General features: G+C 40.0%; 1 protein-coding gene across 6 annotated transcripts in view; it reads left to right on the forward strand.

The window, feature by feature from the left end:
• CNTNAP4 (contactin associated protein family member 4) overlaps positions 1-21,688 on the forward strand; it is a 285,943-nt gene that overhangs the window by 207,615 nt on the left and 56,640 nt on the right. For all 6 annotated transcript variants that reach the window (XM_055552670.1, XM_055552674.1, XM_055552676.1 and 3 more), the window contains 3 exons: positions 9,174-9,371; positions 12,988-13,144; positions 19,406-19,533. In XM_055552670.1, the coding sequence (XP_055408645.1) occupies positions 9,174-9,371; positions 12,988-13,144; positions 19,406-19,533 (483 nt within the window). The remainder of the gene's footprint in view (positions 1-9,173; positions 9,372-12,987; positions 13,145-19,405; positions 19,534-21,688) is intronic.

Genomic DNA, 21,688 nt, shown 5'->3' on the forward strand with positions numbered 1-21,688 from the left:
TGAAACAAAATAGAGAATCTGTAAATAGACTCACTCATATATGGATAGTTAATTCATTGCAAAGGTAGCATTCATGTACAGTGAAGGAAAGATGGTTTTTTCAGTGTGTGCTCAGTCAATTCAATCATGTCTGACTCTTTGCAACCCCATGGACGCTATGGAGCCTGCCAAGCTCCTCTGTCCATGGGATTCTCCAGGCAAGAATACTGGGGTGAGTTACCCTGATCTTCCCAATGCAGGGATTAAACCGGCATCTCCTGTGTCTCCTGTATTGCAGGCAGATTCTTTACCCACTGAGCCACCTGCTGGGTGAAATTGTGTGTAAATACTGTAAAAAGACTTGATCCCTTCATCGTCAAACACAGATGGATTCTAGATGAACTGTGCTGTTCAGTGTAGTAGCCACTATTTAGATTTATATTTAATTGAAATTAATATAACTAAACGACTTGAAACAAGTTGTACAAATCTGAATTGATTCATTACAATAAAATTAAAAGCCATTTCCTCAGTCTCACTAGCCACAGTTTAACTGCTGCATAGCCACCAATCCGTCATTGCAAAAAGTTTACACTGGATAGTGCTTTGTCGGGAGGTCAGCATTTCATGGAGCAAAATAAACAGAAAAAGGAAATATTGAATTGAAGCAGGAGGCATGGTAGAGGAGGATTTACTACTTAAAATCTGGCAGTGAATATCTAGGGAAAGAGCCTTCTGGGCAGAGGAAATAAATGCTAAGTCCTGAGAGAGTGTTGTGTGTGTGTGTTCAGAAAAGAGCAACAGATACAGTGTGGCTGGAGTGTGGTGAGCAAACTTGAAGTACAGGAAAGCAAGAAATAATCAAGTGGGTGCGGGCAGGAGAGGAAGAGTCAGGGGTCCTTACAGTGTGTCAAGTCTCTGGTTTTTACCCTGAGTGAGTTCAGAAGACCTTGGAGAGTTTTAAGCAATGGTAGATGCCACCTGGCTTTCTTTAATAGGATCACGTTTGCTCCTGTGTTGGGAAATGCCTATCTAGGAGCAGAGGTAGAAAAGAGTTAGAAGATATATTCATACACACACACATATATATATAGGTATATACCAAATATGTACATGCATATGAATAATATGTATATGTGTAATAGGAGTATAGGAGTTAGGAAGCCTGTTTGGAGACTGAGTTTAAGTAATTAAGAATCCAGGCAAGAGCCAGGAAGGTGATCTGCACTGGATCATACAATGTAGATGGTGGACGGAGATTCAATTTTCTCATTGAATATGTGTGAGGAATGAGAAAACAAAGGCAACCAAAAAATAACACCACATTTTTGGCTTCGGCAACTGGAGTGATTAAGTTGCCGTGGTCTGAGATGTGGTCAGAGAGTTTTGAGGGGAAAGATGAGCTCAGTTTTACACACTTTGAATTTGAGATATCTGTTGCACATTCATGAAATATTGAGAAGGCAGTTGAATATGGGAGCAACGGTTCCTTTGTATTAAAGTGTAATTCTAAAAGCTGCAGGGTAGTGGCAAATCTTGCTGACAAATGTTTTGGAAAATTACTATAGAATGTGTTTTTAGAGATGTTTCATATAACATAGCCAGGTGGCTTCAGTTTGCTCTACCATCGTTGGGAATACTGCCTGTCTTAGTCTCTTTGGGCAGCTATAGCAGAATACTACAGATCGGATAGCTTACAAACAACAGAAATTTATTTCTTACCGTTTTAGAGCATGGGAAGCCCAAGATCATGGCGCCAGCCCTGTCAGATGAGAGCTCTCTTCCAGACTTAAGACTTCTTATACCCTCATGTGATAGTGATAGAAGGGGTTCTGCAGGGTCTCTTTTGTAAGAGCACTAATCCCACTCATGAGAACACCTCCCTCTTGACCTCATGACCTCACAGAAGGTGCCACGTGCTTTTCACATTACCTTTGGGGGTGAGTGATTCAACATATGAGTTTTGGTGGGGTGCACAAACATTCAGACCATAGCACTGCTCCACATGCCAAAGTAACCTAAGACAGCTAACGATTCTTACATGTTTATCCCATCAACGAAATTCCCTGCTCTCCACAGTACGGATTCCCAGGCAGCACCCTGAGGCAGGAGGGTTAGGGTGAGACATCAAAATCAATATTTTTAAAAACCTTCCCATTTGATACTTATTGTGGAGCCAGTTTTGAGCATAGCTATTTTAGACTTACAGTTTTCAAACTTTAGAGAACAGCCTGCTCTATTTGTGGAGAAGGCAATGGCACCCCACTCCAGTACTCTTGCCTGGAAAATCCCAGGGACGGGGGAGCCTGATGGGTCACTGAGAGTCGGACACGACTGAGTGACTTCACTTTCACTTTTCACTTTCATGCATTGGAGAAGGAAATGGCAACCCACTCCAGTGTTCTTGCCTGGAGAATCCCAGGGACGGGGGAGCCTGATGGGCTGCCGTCTATGGGGTCGCACAGAGTCGGACACTACTGAAGTGACTTAGCAGCAGTAGCAGCTGTTGTATTTGTGAGAATTAAACATAGTAAGTGTGAGAAGACTTCACAGACAGAAAAGGAAAATTTTGCAATTGAACAATATGAATTCAGGTGTCAAATAACTTTTTGATTTTTTTCCTGTTTAATGAGGGTTTTGAGTGAGATTCAACAATCTGTCACTGCATCCCTGTGAATCCTGTGTTGCCACCAAGCACCCTGAACTATGCCCATGTACTTGCTTTATGAAGTTTTGATTCTGCGGTTCAGACACCTCAAAGTTGCTAAGTGTCTGTATTCTTAGAGCTCTAAGAAACACCACACACACACACACGCACACACAGAATTCTCATTATCCGTGATAGTTATGTTCTATAAAATAACCACAGTCACTTGAATTTATGAATACTGGACCATTGCTTCCAGGGAATTACAGTAAGATTAGGTAACCAGTATTCTTGGGCTTCCCTTGTGGCTCAGCTGGTGAAGAATCCACCTGCAATGTGGGAGACCTGGGTTCGATCCAGGGTTGGGAAGATCCCCTGGAGAAGGCAAAGGCTACCCACTCCAGTATTCTGGCCTGGAGAATTCCATGGACTGTATAGACCATGGGGAAGCAAAGAGTTGGACACAACTGAGCGACTTTAACTTTCACTTAAATTCCTGCACGCTTCTAGTCACAGTATTCTCAACTGATCAATGTATAACCTTGTTTCACTTGTGTTTCAGATTAAAGACACCTTATTTAATGTATTCTGTTAATTCATTAACATTGAACTCACAACCAACAGCACCAGAACTCATACCTGAAGGAAGTGTATTTATCCCATGTGTTGCAAGGAGGCACAACAACATAGCCTTCTTGTGCTTAGGAACCAGAGTGAAATCAACAAAGAACATGGGACAAATAGAATACATGTTTACAGGATGAGAGCTGAAGCAAGGAGTCACAGCCTGGCTCTGTTCAACTTCAGCTGGGCAACTGAAATTCATATTGGGCAACTTTTAATTTTTTTGGCTTTGTACCTGCAGACATGCAGGAACGCCTCAAGAACTGATTTGGGGATTCAAATAAGTTTTAGTGAGTAGCCAAATTCATAAATGAGGAGAATCTGATACACATACATACATTGGCTATGTTATGTTTTTATGCATAATACTTTAGTAATTTATAGGCCGTGTGCATTTTTCATGACCATCTCAATGGTAAAGAAATTATTAATTTCATTTTATTGAGAGGAATTATTTTATTTTCTAATAAATCAACATTTACCTTATTATATTACATTACTAATGCCTATTTTAGTTCCTTGAGGTGCTTTACCAAGGTTATCAAAAAGTATTAATGAAAAAGAGGACATTCACAAAGCTTAAAACCCTTTAAAGAGCAAGCAGTGGAAGACAGAGACACAGATAATCCAGTTAGGAGACAGCAAAGTGTTTTCAGAAGCTCCAGAATGTTGAAATATATTCAAACAAAAGTGACAGTCCCAGAATGTAACAAGCCAGTGAAAAATACATGTTACAACTTGAGACTTTCCTTACTGATCTGGTTTTGCAAATGAGAAAAGCAAGACTCAGGGAAGTTCAGGGAGGCAGGCTGAGGAATATCATTAGGGATAGATCAAGAGCTGAAACCTGGATCTGTCTCCCAGCCTGAAAATGTTTCCTCTAGAAAAGGCTACATTCTATCAGCATCTCATTGCCTGTAACCAATAACCTATCCTCAAGGTACAGCAATCAGGCATACCAATTTTGAAGGCAAGACAAAAGGCTGGATTGGTAGTTTTCAAATGTGTAACTAAAGAAAAAATTCTTAGTTAAGAATTACTATCCAACAGATGAATCCACATGGATTTAAATTCCTTTAACCATTACAAGCTAAAAGATACAAAGAAAATCTCATTTGAATGGATAATTTCCGAAACTTAAAAGTCTGAAAATTTTTTCTAAAAACAGTCTTCTAAATAAAATTTAAAAAATTTTAGGATAATGTGAATCCCAGTGGTTGTCTCTGTTGTAATGTACAGGGCTTTTTTTTTTCTTCTTCTTCTTCATGAAAGCCTTTTCTATATTGAAATAGTTTTATGTAAGAAATGTCTCATCAAGCATTACACTGTGAGGACATCTTTTCAGTGTGGAGAAAGTGATGAAGCGGTACAGCTGTGGCTTTTGAAGTTTTGTGGAAATGATAATTCTATAGCTTAAGCTCACCTTTTCCTGGGCACCCACTTTCAAGACTCCTGGATTTAGTTTCACTGACTCAGTAAGTTTAGAGACCAAGACCTGGGTCTCTGCTCTATTAAATGCAAGCTCCCCATGTGATTCCGAGATAAGGGCTCCTGAGACCCTTTCATGAGAAGGCTGGAGAGTGTGAGACTTAAAACAGCAAAACTATCTTTACTACAGGGATTTCAACAATAGAGGCCTTCCTAATAGCTATGAGAGTCAGTAACTAACTACCATTATTTAAATGCGCCTTGTTTACATGCAGTTTTGCCCCAGGATGCTAGCTGCTTTTTTATCTCTCAGCTTTCCTTAACACAGCACTTCCGGCCTGTTCTTAAAGTCTTTATCACCTCTATCACCCACAGCTATTAATCCTGAAGGAATACGCACTCTGCAACTGTGTTGCTTAAACAGCATTTTTTTTTTCTTTACACTGTTATCACATTAAAAAATAGCAGTCAGCCCAAGATAAATCAAGTTCTTAATTACTCAGTTGCTTAACATACAGTCTATATATTAGAAATCACTTCAGGGAGAGAAATCACTTCAGGTCTACACCAGTAGAGCTAAAATGCCTTTCAGTGTTTTAGCCTGTATATTAATTTCATAGATTTTTCTGCTCTCTCTCTTTACTCATTTCCCTGTGTTTCCTTACCTTGACAACTCTCTTTGCATTTGGTAAAGGATCATTTTCAAAAAAATTAAATCATGACTCTTACACAGATATAAAAAATAAAAGCTAAACACGTTTTGAAGATTTTATGTAATGTTTACCTTACTAATAATGGAAGATCCTCTGGAGAAGGAAATGGCACCCCACTCCAGTAACTTTGCCTGGAAAATCCCATGGACGGAGGAGCCAGGTAGGCTACAGTCCATGGGGTCGCAAAGAGTCGGACACAACTGAGCGATTTCACTTTCCCTTTCACTTTACTAATGAGGGGGCTTCTCTGGTGGCTTGGCTGGTAAAGAATCTGCCTGCAATGCAGGAGACCTAGGTTCAATCCCTGGGTTTGGAAGATCCCTTGGAGACGGGAACAGCTGCCCACTCCAGTATTCTGGCCTGGAGAATTCCATGGACTGTATAGTCCATGAGGTTGCAAAGAGGCGGACACGACTGAGCGACTTTCACTTTCACTTTACTAATGAGGAAACTGGTAAGATGTAATAGCCAGCTGTAAGAAGTTTCAAAGAACAGACATATCTCTACGTTGGTAATACTGAAATGACTGTGCCGGTCGAGGCAAAACCAGCTTCTTCCACAGCAGAGGAACCCAGACAGCCTCTAGCAGGTAGAATTTGCCGGCCTGTAGACAGGAATTACTTGTTATAAGGAAACAATGACTTTCTTTCTAAGCAAAACAAACAACAACAACAACAAAGTAAGTCTGTGTTAAAGGATGATTTAAATATGTCTTACAAGTCAGAGATAGTGGACTTCTTTGGAGAAATTCAAAGCTTATCTCCTGCAGATTTATTTGCCTACCTTCTAAGAGTGATAAACACCTGAGGACTTGCCCACCTCCTCCTTGAAGAAGATTTGTTGCATTCCAGAGTCCTCTCACTCTTAGGAGGGGTGGAGGTGTGCCAGCCATCCTCTGTAAGCTCCAAGTCTCGTATTTTAGGGGTCCCTGTCTCATGGTGCAACTCTAGTGTGCACATAGAAGGCAAGATAACTTGTTAGCTTGCAAGTGGGAGGTCTCATACCCTTCACAGTTGCAGCCTTAGCATTATTTTGCAGTCGCATCAGATGTCTACTATTTTCAAAGTTCGAAAGCAGCTAAAAGGAGATCACACAGATCGCCTGGAAGACTGTGCTCTAGTGTGGGCAGTGCTTTGGTTCTAGTCACTCATTTATTTATCCCTTCAGTAACTAGTGTCTTTCTCTGCATGTTGTGCCCAGCCACGCACTAGAGGTGCTATGATTAGTGAATTAGAATCCATCATTCTTCTAGTAGAGCTTACAGACCAGTGGGAAAACCCAATTTAATAAATCACAGAACACTGAATTACGCATAGTGAAGTCTTTGTCTTTTATAGTTGTAATTTCTAAGCAGGTATTTGTAGAAACATTGGATACCATGATCATGTCCAAAAGAACAGTATAACAGTTTGCAGAGATTCCTCTGTTAGTAAAACACATGAGAAATGGAGCCTGGATGTTGGGCCCTCATGTCCATTGCCCAGAATCCACTGTGATGCTTTCATTCCCTCTCCTTTGCCCTGGACATCTTAATTGCTGATAAGTGCAGTGTCCGCATAGCTTCATCTTTGTAGCACTCTTTATTGAAAGTGAACTCGCTTGCAGAAACTATCATAATATGGAAATTTTAGAATTTCAAAAGGAGACATTTCTCTGAGCTGCCCTTTAGCAGCTGACATGCACTGTGGCCTTGGATTGCTTACAACACCTTAAGAGACCTTGAAAGAACATGATGTGTTCATCATGACCCAGAGGATGCTAAACGATAGGGAAGTCCCTCTAAGGGTGACCTGAAAGGCAAAGAGACAAAGGCTTCAAGTAGGTTTATTGTCCAGCTCTTTTGACAGCTACTCAGCCAGAGGTGAGCTGCTTCACCCATGCCATTGATTCCCTACAATAAAAGATGAATGGTTCTGCTGAATAATAAAAGCAGAGTCCAGCAGAGGCTAGGTTAACACATTTGCCCAGTTAATAATCTTAAATTTCTAATAGCCAAGACTGTGTGGCTAAAATGATAGAATTTCAGAATTAATATATTGCCTCCTATATTCTCCCCCTCACCTTTTTTTTTTTAGAATTTGGAAATGGAGGCTCAGATTTCACCTGACTTTCTTAAGGGTGCTGACCCATGCCAGATCCGCAAACTCGGCTCTCCTGGTGATCTCGCTGTCCTGCTGTCTGTCCATCCATAATTAATTTCACTAGCTTGTATATCATGTCCTCTTTGAGGAAAACAATTTACTGATCAGGCTTTTCAGTCAGCTGAAATTCAAGGTGGAAATGAAAGCAATGGCTTTTATTGCTATAAAAGGCTATGGTTTCAGAGAAAAATTATGTTCCACTCATGGAAGAGAATATGGCTGTCAAATTTGCCTCATGTCTCATTTATTTAATAGGCTCCTCTATTCAAAATTCTGATGACCAGGAGAGGGGTGGGAGTGGAATTCCTTGTTCTGATTGTGTTGATCCATGTGAATGTATTCGCTGAAAACAGGGGGGCTGGGTATCTCTACCGACTGTTTTCCTCCAATTTAGACTCTTCCCCTGTAATACCGAAGAGTTATGTGACTTAACGGCACATTTATAGCAGAGTTTTGACAACTTCCCATCTGTTTCTCACCTATTAAATCAGAGGCCTTTTGATTAATGTGTTCTTAGGCCTGCGTATATCATGGTAAATATAATATGAAGTTGATTGCTGGGAAAGTTGAAAGACAGATACACTATGTCTATCTTCTGTTACAACCCTTGTAGGGTTTTTATTTCATCTAAATAATTTTGGTAATCAGTGTGATGGAAATGTTTGCAGACATTCAGGACCATAGTGGTAGCTCTCGCACACACGCAGAGATGTTTTATTTTTCTTGTGAGTCAAGATGCTGATGCTGCACCACGCATTCAGAAGCATAACTTGCTATTGCACCGCATAACTGTGCAGGTCGCATGGTACCTAAATGAATATTTCAAATTTGACTTTAAAAGAAATAGGGGTAATTCTGGTGTAATTTCCTAACATCTGTGTCCTATGAATATGTATTGATGTGCATGTGTTTGTGTATGTAGATTAATCATATTACATATAGTTCTGTATCCTGCATTCCCCACTTAAATATTTTGTACATTTTCCCATATTATTAAAAAAAGTGCTCTGAAGCTTGATTTAAAAGGGAAATAGATGTACACTCATAATTAAAAGTTGTCTGAAGGGAGATATATGGGCCATAAAAAGTTGACTTTCTTTTTGCTGGCAGCATGGATGATTTCCAAGGATGGATAAATCATTGCTTATGTTATGTAATTTAAAATATTTTAAAGATTCAAAGATGCATTTTTTTCATACTGTAACATCTCTGAATTCAGGATGTATCAACAATCAGCAGTGTTTTACAGTTATAATAGGCAGCATTATTCTTTTCTTTCTTAAACAAAATTAATGATGCATCTTTTAAAAGTAGAATGTCAGATTTGATGAAATGTATGAAATTTAATAATCAGTTTTCTTAATATTTTTACCATGAATGCTTTCTGGCTGAATTTTATGAAAAAGTAGAATAAAAACACTGCAAATGCATGACAATCATATAAACTTCACGGAAAATAATCATTTTACTATAATTTTAAAATTTTAAGAATCCATTTTTGTTGATTCTACCTCTCAGAGAGGTTTGATGACTAGAAAAATTTGACTCAGATAAAAGGTGATTTTGATTTTCTTTATTTATTTTAACTTTTGCAGACTAGTGATGGTCTCCTCTCTTTCTTCCCCCATTTCTGCATACAAGAAACTGCATGGACCATCATACAGCACAATGGCTCTGATGTCACAAGAGTCCGAAATACCAACCCAGAGAACCCCTACACTGGGTTTTTCGAGTATGTGGCCAGCATGGAGCAGCTCCTGGCCACCATGAACCGCGCAGAGCACTGTGAGCAGGAGCTAACCTACTACTGCAAGAAGTCGCCGCTAGTAAGCAAGGAAGGTAAGTGAACTGGGGCATCCGTCCCCCTACCCATGGGGTGCCTTACTGCACCAGCTCCTGCAGAGTTTAATTCTGCCAAGGTGCTGGCATAGGGCTGCCCAGGGCGTGTGCTCCCCAAGTGTTTAGCAAGCCTGTCACAGTCGGGAAGTCACGGAGATGCTGTTGCCTGAAGAAAAGAACAAGGTCAGCTGACACTGAGCTTTGTTCAAAGCCTTGACTGTCTCTGGCGTCTCTTTCTGGCCTCAATTGGAGGGCTGCACAGAAAGGGCTTCCTCCTCATACTCGGTGAATGCTCAGTGTCAGTCCCTTGTAAAGGGCAAGTGACACATTCAGTTTGTTTTTATCATGGGAAAGAGCTAATAAAAATATGACTCTGTTTTCTGAAAGTGACTCTTCCGTGTGACTCTTTCACGGATTGTTGACAAGTTACCCTCTGGGTATAACTGAAAATTAGAGCAGGCTGCTGGAAACATGGCTTTTTTTTTTTTTTTTTTCCCCAGTAGCTCAAATAGGAATCAGAAAACCATGTTTAACTCTTTCTCTTATTCTACCTTTAATAATCAGTTTCTGCTCCTAAATTCTGATTCTAGTTTGTGTTTTCTCCCTTTAGAACATCTCATTATGTGAGACTATCTCGAGTCCCACCAGGTCTGCCTCGATGTAGGCTTTAATGACTGGATACATGAAGCTATTGCAAGACCTTTCCTACTGGCCTCTCAACTGGCCATCAGTCCTTATCTCCTACCCACCCAATGTAGCATCCACACGATTAATCTGTGTAAAGAAAATTAACCTTTAAGAAACACTGCTTCCATCAGGACCCTGTACTGTTTAAGAAGCTCTGATGTCCTCCTCGCTCCTCTGGCCAATACAGATTCTTCTGTCTAGACACCTCCATGCCACCAGGTGGAGGGTGGGGCAACACATATAAAGTGAAATTGAAGTGAGCTTCCCTGGTGGCTCAGACGGTAAAGCGTCTGCCTGCAATGTGGGAGACCCGGGTTCGATCCCTGGGTTGGGAAGATCCCCTGGAGAAGGAAATGGCAACCCACTCCAGTGCTCTTGCCTGGAAAATTCCATGGACTGAGGAGCCTGGTGGGCTACAGTCCATGTGGTTGCAAAGTGTCAGACATGACTGAGCAACTTCACTTCACTCACCTCTCTTTCCAGCTCTCCAGTGCATCATGCTTACAGTGATCCTACCAGTTTAGTATGCGACTGATGGTTCATTGTTAGTGAATATCTATCTTGGAATCTATATAAATAGATAAGCAAGTATGGAAGTGTAGTCTAAGAGGAAAATTGAAAGTCACTCAGTCATGTCTGACTCTTTGTGACCCCCTGAACAAAGGATACTGAAGAGGGTAGCATTTTCCTTCTCCAGGGGATCTTTCCAACCCAGGAATTGAACCCAGGTCTCCCACATTGCAGGCAGATTCTTTACCAGCTGAGCCACAAGGGAAACCCTTCTAAGAGAAAAGAGAACCATAAATACAGAAGGGTAAATGAATGTGATGAAACAAAATGAAACTAAGTTGCTTGACTAGAGAAGAAAGAAAAGGAAAGACAATGGTCAGAGTCACAAATGAGTCAAACTCTAAAAGAACAAGAAAACAAAATCCCCAAGGATGCCAGTGAGTGAGCCAAGCCCCACACGACGGCGAGGGGATGGCAGTGAGTGTGAAAGTGTTTCCTGCCGTCAGGGCTGGTGGCGCCACACATCTTGCTCTTGAGGCTCCCCAGGTGTTTCAGCCAGGCTTGGGAGCCACTGGCGAAGAGAATAGTAAACTCTAGAAGGCTCTAGAACCGGGGCTGGGGGTAGCCATTGAATACACAGATTTTTTTCAGGTCCATGACCCTAGAATCCATATAGAATGGGTTTGAGGTGGAAAAGAAGGAACAGTTTGGATTTTGAGGTTGCAATAAGGAATGTACGGGAAAGATCAGGAAGGAGGTGTGAGACAAGTTAAATTTACAGTTTCAAATCTTGAAACTATAACAGCATCAAGCAATAATGGTGCTGTGATTATGGATGAATAAAGTGGAAATGTTTATGAAAATGTTTCCAGCGAGATGTGGGTCCTCCAGCTCGGCACACTGGAAGGGTGGTCAGTGGGAATACTTAAGCCATTTGAAATTTTATTCATAACTATGGGAGTAGAAGTGATCCACCGTCATTCCTGATATTTTATTGTTTTAATTTCAACTTTAAAATTTTCTCATGCTTTTCTTAATTCTTTCTTATATAAATTCTTTAGGACACTTCAATAAGACTAAGGAAATCAGAGGTATTTGGTATCCTTAAAATATTCAGTGGTTTCTACTTCCTAGGGAAGATAGCAAATTTAGATGTGAAAATACTATTCAGTATTTAAGAATAATGATTTATTTTTTAAAAATCTATAACCACATAATGTTTTAAGCAGAATGTCGAAATAGATCTATTAAATGTTTCAAGTAGGTTTTGCCTTCAGTTGATGAGTTAATCATGCAGTTAAAGAGAATGAAGATTGTTGATATTGAGTAGTACGTTAACATAAGCCTCCAACAGCTCCTTGATTTCTTGGCACAGTGCACAGGAATGTATAGTAATGCTGAGTGAGAACTTACCTGCATTAGCACAGATCCAATGTAATAGTAAGATTTATGAGCATTGGCATTTGTAAGTAAGGGAGAAATTAGTAAAAGGAAGGCTAGTGGCCACAACTTGAAAGGTTTGAAAGTCAGTGGAAAGATGATCGCACACCTTTAAAGAGCTGACTGATTTGATGTTGCCTTCTTCTCACGCCCTGACTCTCCAGTGACTGTGATTTTTCCCCTCTAACTTGTTTTTCCCCTAAGACAGATTTCCTGCAAACCATATCTAAATGTTCCGTCTATTCCTTGCTCTAGCTTCTTGGCATCATTTTAGTCTTAGCTCCGTGAAGGAGTTGGTAACTGAACATTCATCATAGAAAGAAATGCATTTGGTTGAGGGAAACTTTGTTTTTGAGTGTCGTATTTGCTTTGGGCATAAAGATCTTTCAGTGTTATTTCTGTAGTCTCTGAAGAAGTAGCCAAGCCAGTAAACAGAAGAAAAAATATGTACTTTCGAATATATCTTGAATCATAGTGAGGGAATGCCATACCATGCCTAAACAGCTAGTTTATCTTTAGTCGATAAGTATATTGAGATAAATCACTGACTTTACACAGCATTTCATAATGTTCCAGTAGGCATATTATGTTCTCAAATCAATTTTGTTTCTCATATGTTAATTCCTGTGGATTATAATTTGATGCCTTGTTGTTTCAAAAAATTATTTTTAAAGAAATGTCATGTGTGAACTCTCAGTACATTTTTTTTTTATATTATGCCTGAATTAAATAGAAACTGCTGGTTTCTTTCCTATTCAAAGAAAAATATATCAATCATTTAAGCTTAAATAATAAAATATATTTTTTAAAAGCTTTCTTAAGGAAATACCATCAGTTATGAAGTTTGGAATATCACTACATCAAACCAGTCTTTCCTCCTTTCATTTTTTTTAATGATTTGGGAAAGAAGGGAATTATACTGGGATGGAAGGTCACAGGTTATAAAGCAGGTGTCGTTTTTCTCACCTTTATTTTTCAGATGGAACCCCTCTAAGCTGGTGGGTTGGAAGAACCAATGAAACACAAACTTACTGGGGAGGCTCTTTGCCTGCTCCTCACCAATGTAGCTGTGGACTGGAGGGGAGCTGCGCTGACTCTCAGTATCGCTGCAACTGTGACGCTGGCCGGGATGAATGGTGATTGTCATGGCCCTTATGCAAATCAAGTTCATTATTAGCTTTAAATGACTCACTGCCACTATGTAGCTAGGTAGATACTGAACAACTTAGTACAGTGAAGAAATGAGATAAAGGTATGTTTGATGAAATGTATTGCAACTAATCTGATTTCTAGATGGGAAGATTGTGATCTTTTTATTTGAATGTTGTGGTAATAGAGCATGAGTCATGCACCTTTTATTTTTGTGATATGATGAAACAGAGGCATCTGGTTCATGCTTGCTTTTCATTTTGAGTCAATTATCATTATCTTTGAAATTAAGAATAATTAAGAATTATATTCTCAAAACATAGTTACATAAATATATTAAAATTTACATAAATTATATTTAAATAAATATATTTAAAACTAACATATCTCTTCAGTAGTCTTGCCTATAAACCTTTAAATATGTAAGCTTAGACTTTCCCACAATTACTTAAACATGTAGCTCTTTTATTTTCTTAAAGGATGCATTATACTATGAAAAACTGATATTCTGTTTATCATATTTTGAAAAAGGAAATCGACAATATTTAGATTTTATATTGAGCTTGAAATGTTTTATTTATTCATTTGACATTACATTTATTCATTTGAAAAATATCAAAGACTGTGTTAGATCAAAAAGCAGATTATTTTATGCCTCTAAAGGAGGCATCTGTATGCAGTCATCATTGTACTTTTATTGTTATGTGTTCATCATGAAGAACATTGTCTCTCTTACTTAAAGCCCAGTTTTTCAAATTTTCTACTATTTTTGGAAGATACTTTTTTATTCTTGCTGCCTTCACACACACACACACACAAATGCCCACAGTGTATTTTAAAATGTGAATAAAAATTTTTTTTAAAAAACTAATCTAATCACCAATAGGCTTCCCAGGTGGCTCAGTGGTAAAGAATCTACCTGCCAATGCAGGAGATGCGGGGTCAGTCCTAGGGTCAGGAAGAGTGCCTGGAGAAGGAAATGGCAGCCCACTCCAGTATTCTTGCCTGGGAAAGCCCATGGACGGAGGAGCCTGCCAGCTACAGTCCATGGGGTCACTAAAGAATCAGACATGACGTGGCAACTAAACAACAACGTCAGTCACCAATAACTCTCCTATCCCTGCATGACATTTTATTCATTAAAAATAATATTTAAAAATAAGATTTTGAAACTTTTCATATTAAATTCTGCTTATGCTTAAGTAGCTTGTGTAGAACTAACCTAACCCCAGATAACATTTATAATCCCAGGAAAACTATTTATTAAAAACACCTACTTGAAGCAAGGATAGATAAGAAAGCCTTCCTTAGCCATCAATGCAGAGAAATAGAGGAAACAATAGAATAGGAAAGGCTAGTGATCTCTTCAAGAAAATTAGAGATACCAAGGACTATTTGATGCAAAGATGGGCTCAATAAAGGACAGAAATGGTATGGACCTAAAGGAAGCAGAGATATTAAAAAGAGGTGGCAAGAATACACAGAAGAACTGTACAAAAAAGATTTTCATGACTCAGATAATCATGATGGTGTGATCACTCACCTAGAGCTGGACATCCTGGAACATGAAGTCAAGTGGGCCTTAGGAAGCATCACTACAAACAAAGCTAGTGGAGGTGATGGAATTCCAGTAGAGCTATTTCAAATCCTGAAAGATGATGCTGTGAAAGTGCTGTACGCAATATGTCAGTAAATTTGGAAAACTAAGCAGTGGCCATGGGACTGGAAAAGGTCAGTTTTCATTCCAATCCCAAAGGAAAGGCAATGCCAAAGAATGCTCAAACTACCGCACAATTGCACTCATCTCACATGCTAGTAAAGTAATGCTCAAAATTCTCCAAGCCAAGCTTCAGCAATACATGAACTGTGAACTTCCAAATGTTCAATCTGGTTTTAGAAAACACAGAGGAACCAGATATCAAATTGCCAACATCCTCTGGATCATCGAAAAAGCAAGAGAGTTCTAGAAAAACATCTGCATCTGCTTTATTGACTATGCCAAAGCCTTTGACTGTGTGGATCACAATAAACTGGAAAGTTCTGAAAGAGATGGGAATACCAGACCACCTGACCTGCCTCTTGAGAAACCAGTATGCAGGTCAGGAGGCAATAGTTAGAACTGGACATGGAAGAACAGACTGGTTCCAAATAGGAAAAGGAGTCCGTCAAGGCTGTATATTATCACCCTACTTATTTAACTTCTATGCAGAGTACATCATGAGAAACACTGGGCTGGAAGAAGCGTAAGCTAGAATCAAGATTGCTGGGAGATATATCAATAACCTCAGATATGCAGATGACACCATCTTTATGGCAGAAAGTGAAGAGGAACTAAAAAGCCTCTTGATGAAAGTGAAAGAGGAGAGTAAAAAAGTTGGTTTAAAACTCAACATTCAGAAAACTAAGATCATGGCATCCAGTCCCATCACTTCATGGCGAATAGATGGGGAAACAGTGGAAACAGTGGCTGACTTTATTCTTTTGGGCTGAAAAATCACTGCAGATGGTGATTGCAGGCATGAAATTAAAAGACGCTTACCCCTTGGAAGGAAAGTTATGACCAACCTAGATAGCATATTCAAAAGCAGAGATATTACTTTGCCAACAAAGGTCCGTCTAGTCAAGACTATGGTTTTTCCAATGGTCATGTATGGATGTGAGAGTTGGACTGTGAAGAAAGCTGAGCGCTGAAGAATTGATGCTTTTGAACTGTGGTGTTGGAGAAGACTCTTGAGAGTCCCTTGGACTGCAAGGAGATCCAACCAGTCCATTCTGAAGGAGATCAGCCCTGGGATTTCTTTGGAAGGAATGATGCTAAAGCTGAAACTCCAGTACTTTGGCCACCTCATGCGAAGAGTTGACTCATTGGAAAAGACCCTGATGCTGGGAAAGATTGAGGGCAGGAGAAGAAGGGGACGACAGAGGATGAGATGGTTGGATGGCATCACTGACTCAATGAACATGATTTTGGGAAATCTCCGGGAGTTGGTGATGGTAGGCCTAGCATGCTACAGTTCAGTTCAGTTCAGTCGCTCAGTTGTGTCTGACTCTTTGCGACCCCATGAATCATGTGCTACAGTTCATGGGGTCACAAAGAGTCAGATAGGACTGAGTGACTGAACTGAACTGAACTGAACTTGAAGCAAGTGGAAAATAACCAAATGTAGGCAGAAACTCCCAGGGTTGTGAGCCTTCAACCCTTCAAAGAAGGGAGTATCAGTGGATGAGATTTATGTTTAGATGCCTTTTCTTTGAAACTACTCACCAGATCACCTGCCATGGGGTGGCTAGAACTCAAAGAGGTTACTAGAGTCTGGGTGCGGGGTTGTGGAGGTGGGGGCAGCTGCAGGTATCAGAAGAAGATTCAGAGCAACCAGAATGACTGGAAATGGATTTCTGGACATTTTGGAATGGAGAAAACCACTTGAGAGGAGACCACTGTATCAGCTCCTCTAGAACCCTGACCTCTGAGCTGTACATGCACAGGGGCGATTTCTAGGAACCAAGCAGAGAGATGCAGCTGGACCACTGATCCCGCGATACAGGGATTTCAGCAGCAACCACCAGAGAGACCAGATTGGGAGTGTAAGTCTCCTTGGTTGACTTGGGCTTTGTAAAGCCCTAGATATAGAAATGACAGAAGGTCCAGGCCTTTACAGCAAAGACTATGTCCCCAAACTGAGTATGATTGAAAACTACCAGTGAAACTGACCCAGGACCACCCCGATGAAGTAAAAACAAGCCTCCAGCGTTTATTGTGATAAGGTTGTGATTTAACTGTTTGTGAAAACAAAAACCAAGCCTTCTGAGAAGGAAAGCAGATTCTAGAGTCTCTACAGTGTATCACCCATAAAATCCAGAATATTATAGCAATGGTTGCTTATTCCAAAAAAAAAAAAAAAAAAAAAAGCAAACTTTGATCCAAAGTCAAGAAAATAAAAGTTCCAGCAGAAACAGGTACAGTTAGAAATATAATAGCTTTCTTAATATAAGTTATTTATCTTATGTGAGTAATCCTTTTTTCTCTCTGAAAATTTTTAGGATGACAGGTTTGTTTGTTTGTTTGTTTTTTTGTCTTTCAGTATTTTAAAGATGTACCTCCGCTATCTTCTTGCTTGCATTGTTTTTGAAAATAAATCTACTGCCATCCAAAAAAAAAAAAAAAAAGAAACAGGTGCTGGGTCACTGGTGTCTTATTAGCAGGCAAACATATTAAATCAACTCTTAAAAAAAATGTATAAAAAATTAAAGGTAAAAGTAATCACAAAGGAACCAAGGGTATTCTAAGCAGATAAATTAGAACTTTATTAAAGAGGCAAATGTACATTTTAGAACAGAAAAGTACAACATCTGAAGTTAAATATTCACTGCATAGATTTCAACTCTTATGGGGGTTAGCAAAAGAAATCTTCAGTAAACCTGAAGACAGATCAGTATAAATCATTCAATCTGAAGAATGCAGGAAAAAAAAAATTTTGAAAGAAAAATTGACAGACCCTTTGTGGCTTGTGGGAAAATATCTATGATTTAACAGGCAAGAAATTGGAGTCCCAGAGCGGCAGGAAATAAAATGAGGCAAAAGTATATATCGTTTGATGAAACCATGGCTGAAAATCTCTCAAATTTGCTTAATAAACATCTCTGGAAGCAAGCCCCCAAGATGGCCCCCAATTATCCACACTGCCTGTTATTCACACCACTGTGTGATTTCCTTCTCTTATGTGTTGCATGGACCTTGTGACTTGCTCTTAAAGAATAGTATATGGTAAAATGATGAGATGTCACTTCAGAGACTGAGTTACAAAAGACTATGACTTCTAACATGCTTGAAATTCACTCTGCATCTTCTAGCCTTCTTGTTTGATACAGCAGCCTGCCATGTTGTGAGCTGTTGTGGACAAAGATTCGAGGGTCACCCTCAACCAGCAGCTGGTGAATACCCAAGGCTTTCAGTTCAGTGCCCAGCAAGTAGTAGAATACTGCCAGTAGCCACAGGAGTGAGCCTTCCCCACCCGAGCACTGAGTTGACTTCAATCCTTGCCAACGCTTTGAGTGTAGCCTTGAGATGCTGAACCAGAGGGTCGTAAAGCAGAAGAATCACAGATTATATAAAAGGTCTTAAGCTACCACTTTGTTTTGGGGGATAATTTGTTATGCATTAGTATCAACAGATAACTAATACAACTTCAATGATGTTTTGAAAGTAGTCAGTTTGGGTGAATCTGGTGGAACACCTTCCACACAGGGTAATCAGGATGCAAATGAAGGTGACCTCCCATCAGAAGACAATGAAATGACACCTTTTGTGGGGAAAGAGAAGGCAGTGTCGACCTAGACTTTGACAGAGGACAAAAATACATTTCACAAATGAAAGTAAAATAAAGTCCTGTTCAGATTAAACAAATGCAGAGAGAATTTGTTGTCAGCAGAACTGTACCATAAGAAATAGTGATGGAAATTCTTCAGGCTAAACAGACCATTTAAAATAGATCTTCAGGCGGGAATGAAGGGCACTGGGAATCATGAATATGTCAGTAAATGGAAAAAGCAGTGTTTAAATTTTTCTCTTGATTAAATAAATTAAAATTCACTATTTAATTGTATTATAAAGCTTGTAGCATCTGGATTTAAAATATATTGCAACCATGGCATAAAGAACAGGTGTTTGTGTAGGAAGGGTGTTAAAAATTATCCCATAGGAAGCTTATGACATTTTAAGTAATACAACATAAAATCTAAGTAGACTGTGATGAATTAAGGATGCGTCTTATAATCCATGAAGCAAATATTAAAATAAAATAAGCAGATATATAGCTAAAGAGTGAGTGAAAAAATAAAATTGAATACCAAAAGAAATATGGAGTAAACCAAGAGGAGGCATGAAAGGGGGAGCAGAAATGCAAGATGTCCTGTGGGAGGAAAAATAAGAAATAAATACCAAAACGATAGATCTAAAAACCCACTATCAATCATTACATTAAATGGCAATGGAGTAACCATCTCATTTAAAAGGCAAAAAGTGGCCAACAGAACTTAAAAGCACCAGCTATATTCGGACTGCAAGGAACGCTAAAACACTGCCCTGTTTTTCCATCCTCAGATGAGCCCTTTGCTCCCGACCCTTTTATGGGTATCCATTCAGCTCAGGACATCTTGGCTTTGAAATGCAATAAGGACTGTTGTTTCCTTTCTGACTCTGTTAATCGGGATAGTTTAAGAACCTTGTTGTTGTCGTTACTGTCTTTCAGGACCAATGACACTGGGTTCCTCTCTTATAAGGAACATCTGCCGGTGACTAGGATTGTGATCACAGACACTGGCCGGCCGCACTCAGAAGCAGCGTATAAACTGGGGCCTCTGCTGTGCCGCGGAGACAGTAAGTGATGGCGACGCGCCCTCAGCGTGTCTAAGCAAAGAGATGTCACCTAAGAGCCATGTTGCTACATAATAATTAGTCAGACTTCTCTTTTGAAAACCCATAAGCAGTGTCTGAAATCATCCCCCTAGTCAGTCAACAAAGTGCCCCTATAGAATGGAAAGCCCTAGAATAAATGCCGTGACAGCGGGCCTTGTTAAGATTCCAAGAGAAAGAAACCACAAAGCATCTCTGTTTGGTTCATAAATTCGTTCCATCCTTCCTCAGTGTCTACATGCCATTATCCATATAGGAGCACCTCAGTGCTGCATAACATTATTAAGGATGTATGGTGAGTTTTCTACTGTTGGGCCTGGGGTGAAATTAGAGCATCAGTAGAATCAAAGTCAGTTTAATCAAACATATTTCAACTTTCATTCTCTTTTTTCCCCCCGCCAGTTTGTGTGTGTGCGTTCTTACTCTAAATCAGTGGGACCTGCTGTTTTGTATATTCAATATATGAATACTCTGAACCGAAATTTTTTAGTTAAAATATAGTGTCACAGAAAATACATATTTTAAGCAGAGAATGAAATAAGCATATGTGGCCATTTATAACCTCTCTGAAGTCAGTTAGGTTCGAGACTGATTCATTACTTTTTTATGCTTTTAGTTACCTCTAGAACTTAAAATGCAAATAGAAGAAATATTTATTTACCTTAAAAGTATATCCTGAAATGAAGGTTTATTCTAGAGGCTCAGCAGAGAAAGAGTTGATCTGACAATGCATTGAGTTTATGGAGATGCATAGCAGAAGTTGCTTAGCTAAAAAGCAAAGATGATACTGGCCTATAAAAAGGTGTATGTACATTGTTAAAAAAAAATGGCCTGCCATTATACCTACCATCCCTAATCTTTATCATCTCAACCTCCTGGTCTGCCAGTAGGCCTTACACAGTCACTTGAAGATGACATAGGATATTTCACAGAGGGAAAAGTTATGTACAAAGAGATGAGGTTGTAAACGCAGGCTGCATCCAGAGAAGTGCAATGATTTTGCGTGACAATGGAGAAATTGTTCTATTCATCACATGCACTCCTCACAGCTGGCTCTGATCTGAGTGCTGCAGGGGCTTAGGCCGGCTTCCCCCATTTACCACTGACCCTGGGGAATTGTTCTGCTTTGACTGAGGTTGCTGCCAACTCGATTCCTTAGGGGTTCTTTCTTGCAGACTTCCCGTCTTGAACTTGAGCACACAGCATCTTTTCACTCAGAGCAGGGCTTCTCCATCCCAGGCGACTCACTCCCTTAGGGGACATTTGGCAATATCTGAGACGTGTTTGGCTGTTGCAGCTGTGGGGGGTTGAGAGCTACTGGATCCAGAGGGAGCGGCCAGAAATGCTGTGAATACCCTGCAATGCACATGACAGCCCTCCACCACAGGGCGTATCTGGTCCCTGAGGTCTGTGGCGAGAGGCTAAGAAACCAAGCATTTAGCTGCTATGAGAATGGGGGTGCACAGGGAGGCTCACAATATTAGGACAAGGATTAAAAACAGTGTAAGTGTTTGGAGACCTGCGGGTTCACCTCAGACATTAGTGAAACAGTCCCCGAGTTTTCCCTGGCCCTCCTGTCCACCACATCTACTTTAGGGTCGGGGCTTATCCTCTTGTGAGTTCACAGAGCATTTCATGCATAAATGGCCCTGTCTGAAGAGCAGCAGTGTCAGAGTAATGGATGCCCCCTATTTTCTCTGTGTGGGCAGCCTGCACCCCTGAAGGTGCAAAGCCCTAGACACGTTTATTTATTTATTTTTTTCCTTTCCAAATAAGATAAACGGGGCAGATGTGGGGCTTCTAGATACGGGATCATGCAAAGTGGGCCTTAAAAGCAGAGGTGAGTTATGTGAAAGTTATCCTGAAGGCACTGGGGCTGGAACACTAATTAGGACTGGGATACTTGAAGGCTGAGAACTGGCTTAGTTCTCATGATCCAGGAAAGTGACCTTTGAGTGTAAGACAAGGACAGTGACGAAGGCTTGAACTAGGCAATGGTTGGCATGGGGCTTAGATAAGGGGCTCAGTCAGGGAGGTGAATGCAGTACGATTTGGGGTGAGGGTGACAGGGTATGAGGATGACCTCCAGGCTTCTGACTTGAGTAAAGCTGGTGGCACC

The sequence above is a fragment of the Bubalus kerabau genome, chromosome 17 (assembly GCF_029407905.1).
Source record: "Bubalus kerabau isolate K-KA32 ecotype Philippines breed swamp buffalo chromosome 17, PCC_UOA_SB_1v2, whole genome shotgun sequence".
NCBI lineage: Eukaryota > Metazoa > Chordata > Mammalia > Artiodactyla > Bovidae > Bubalus > Bubalus kerabau.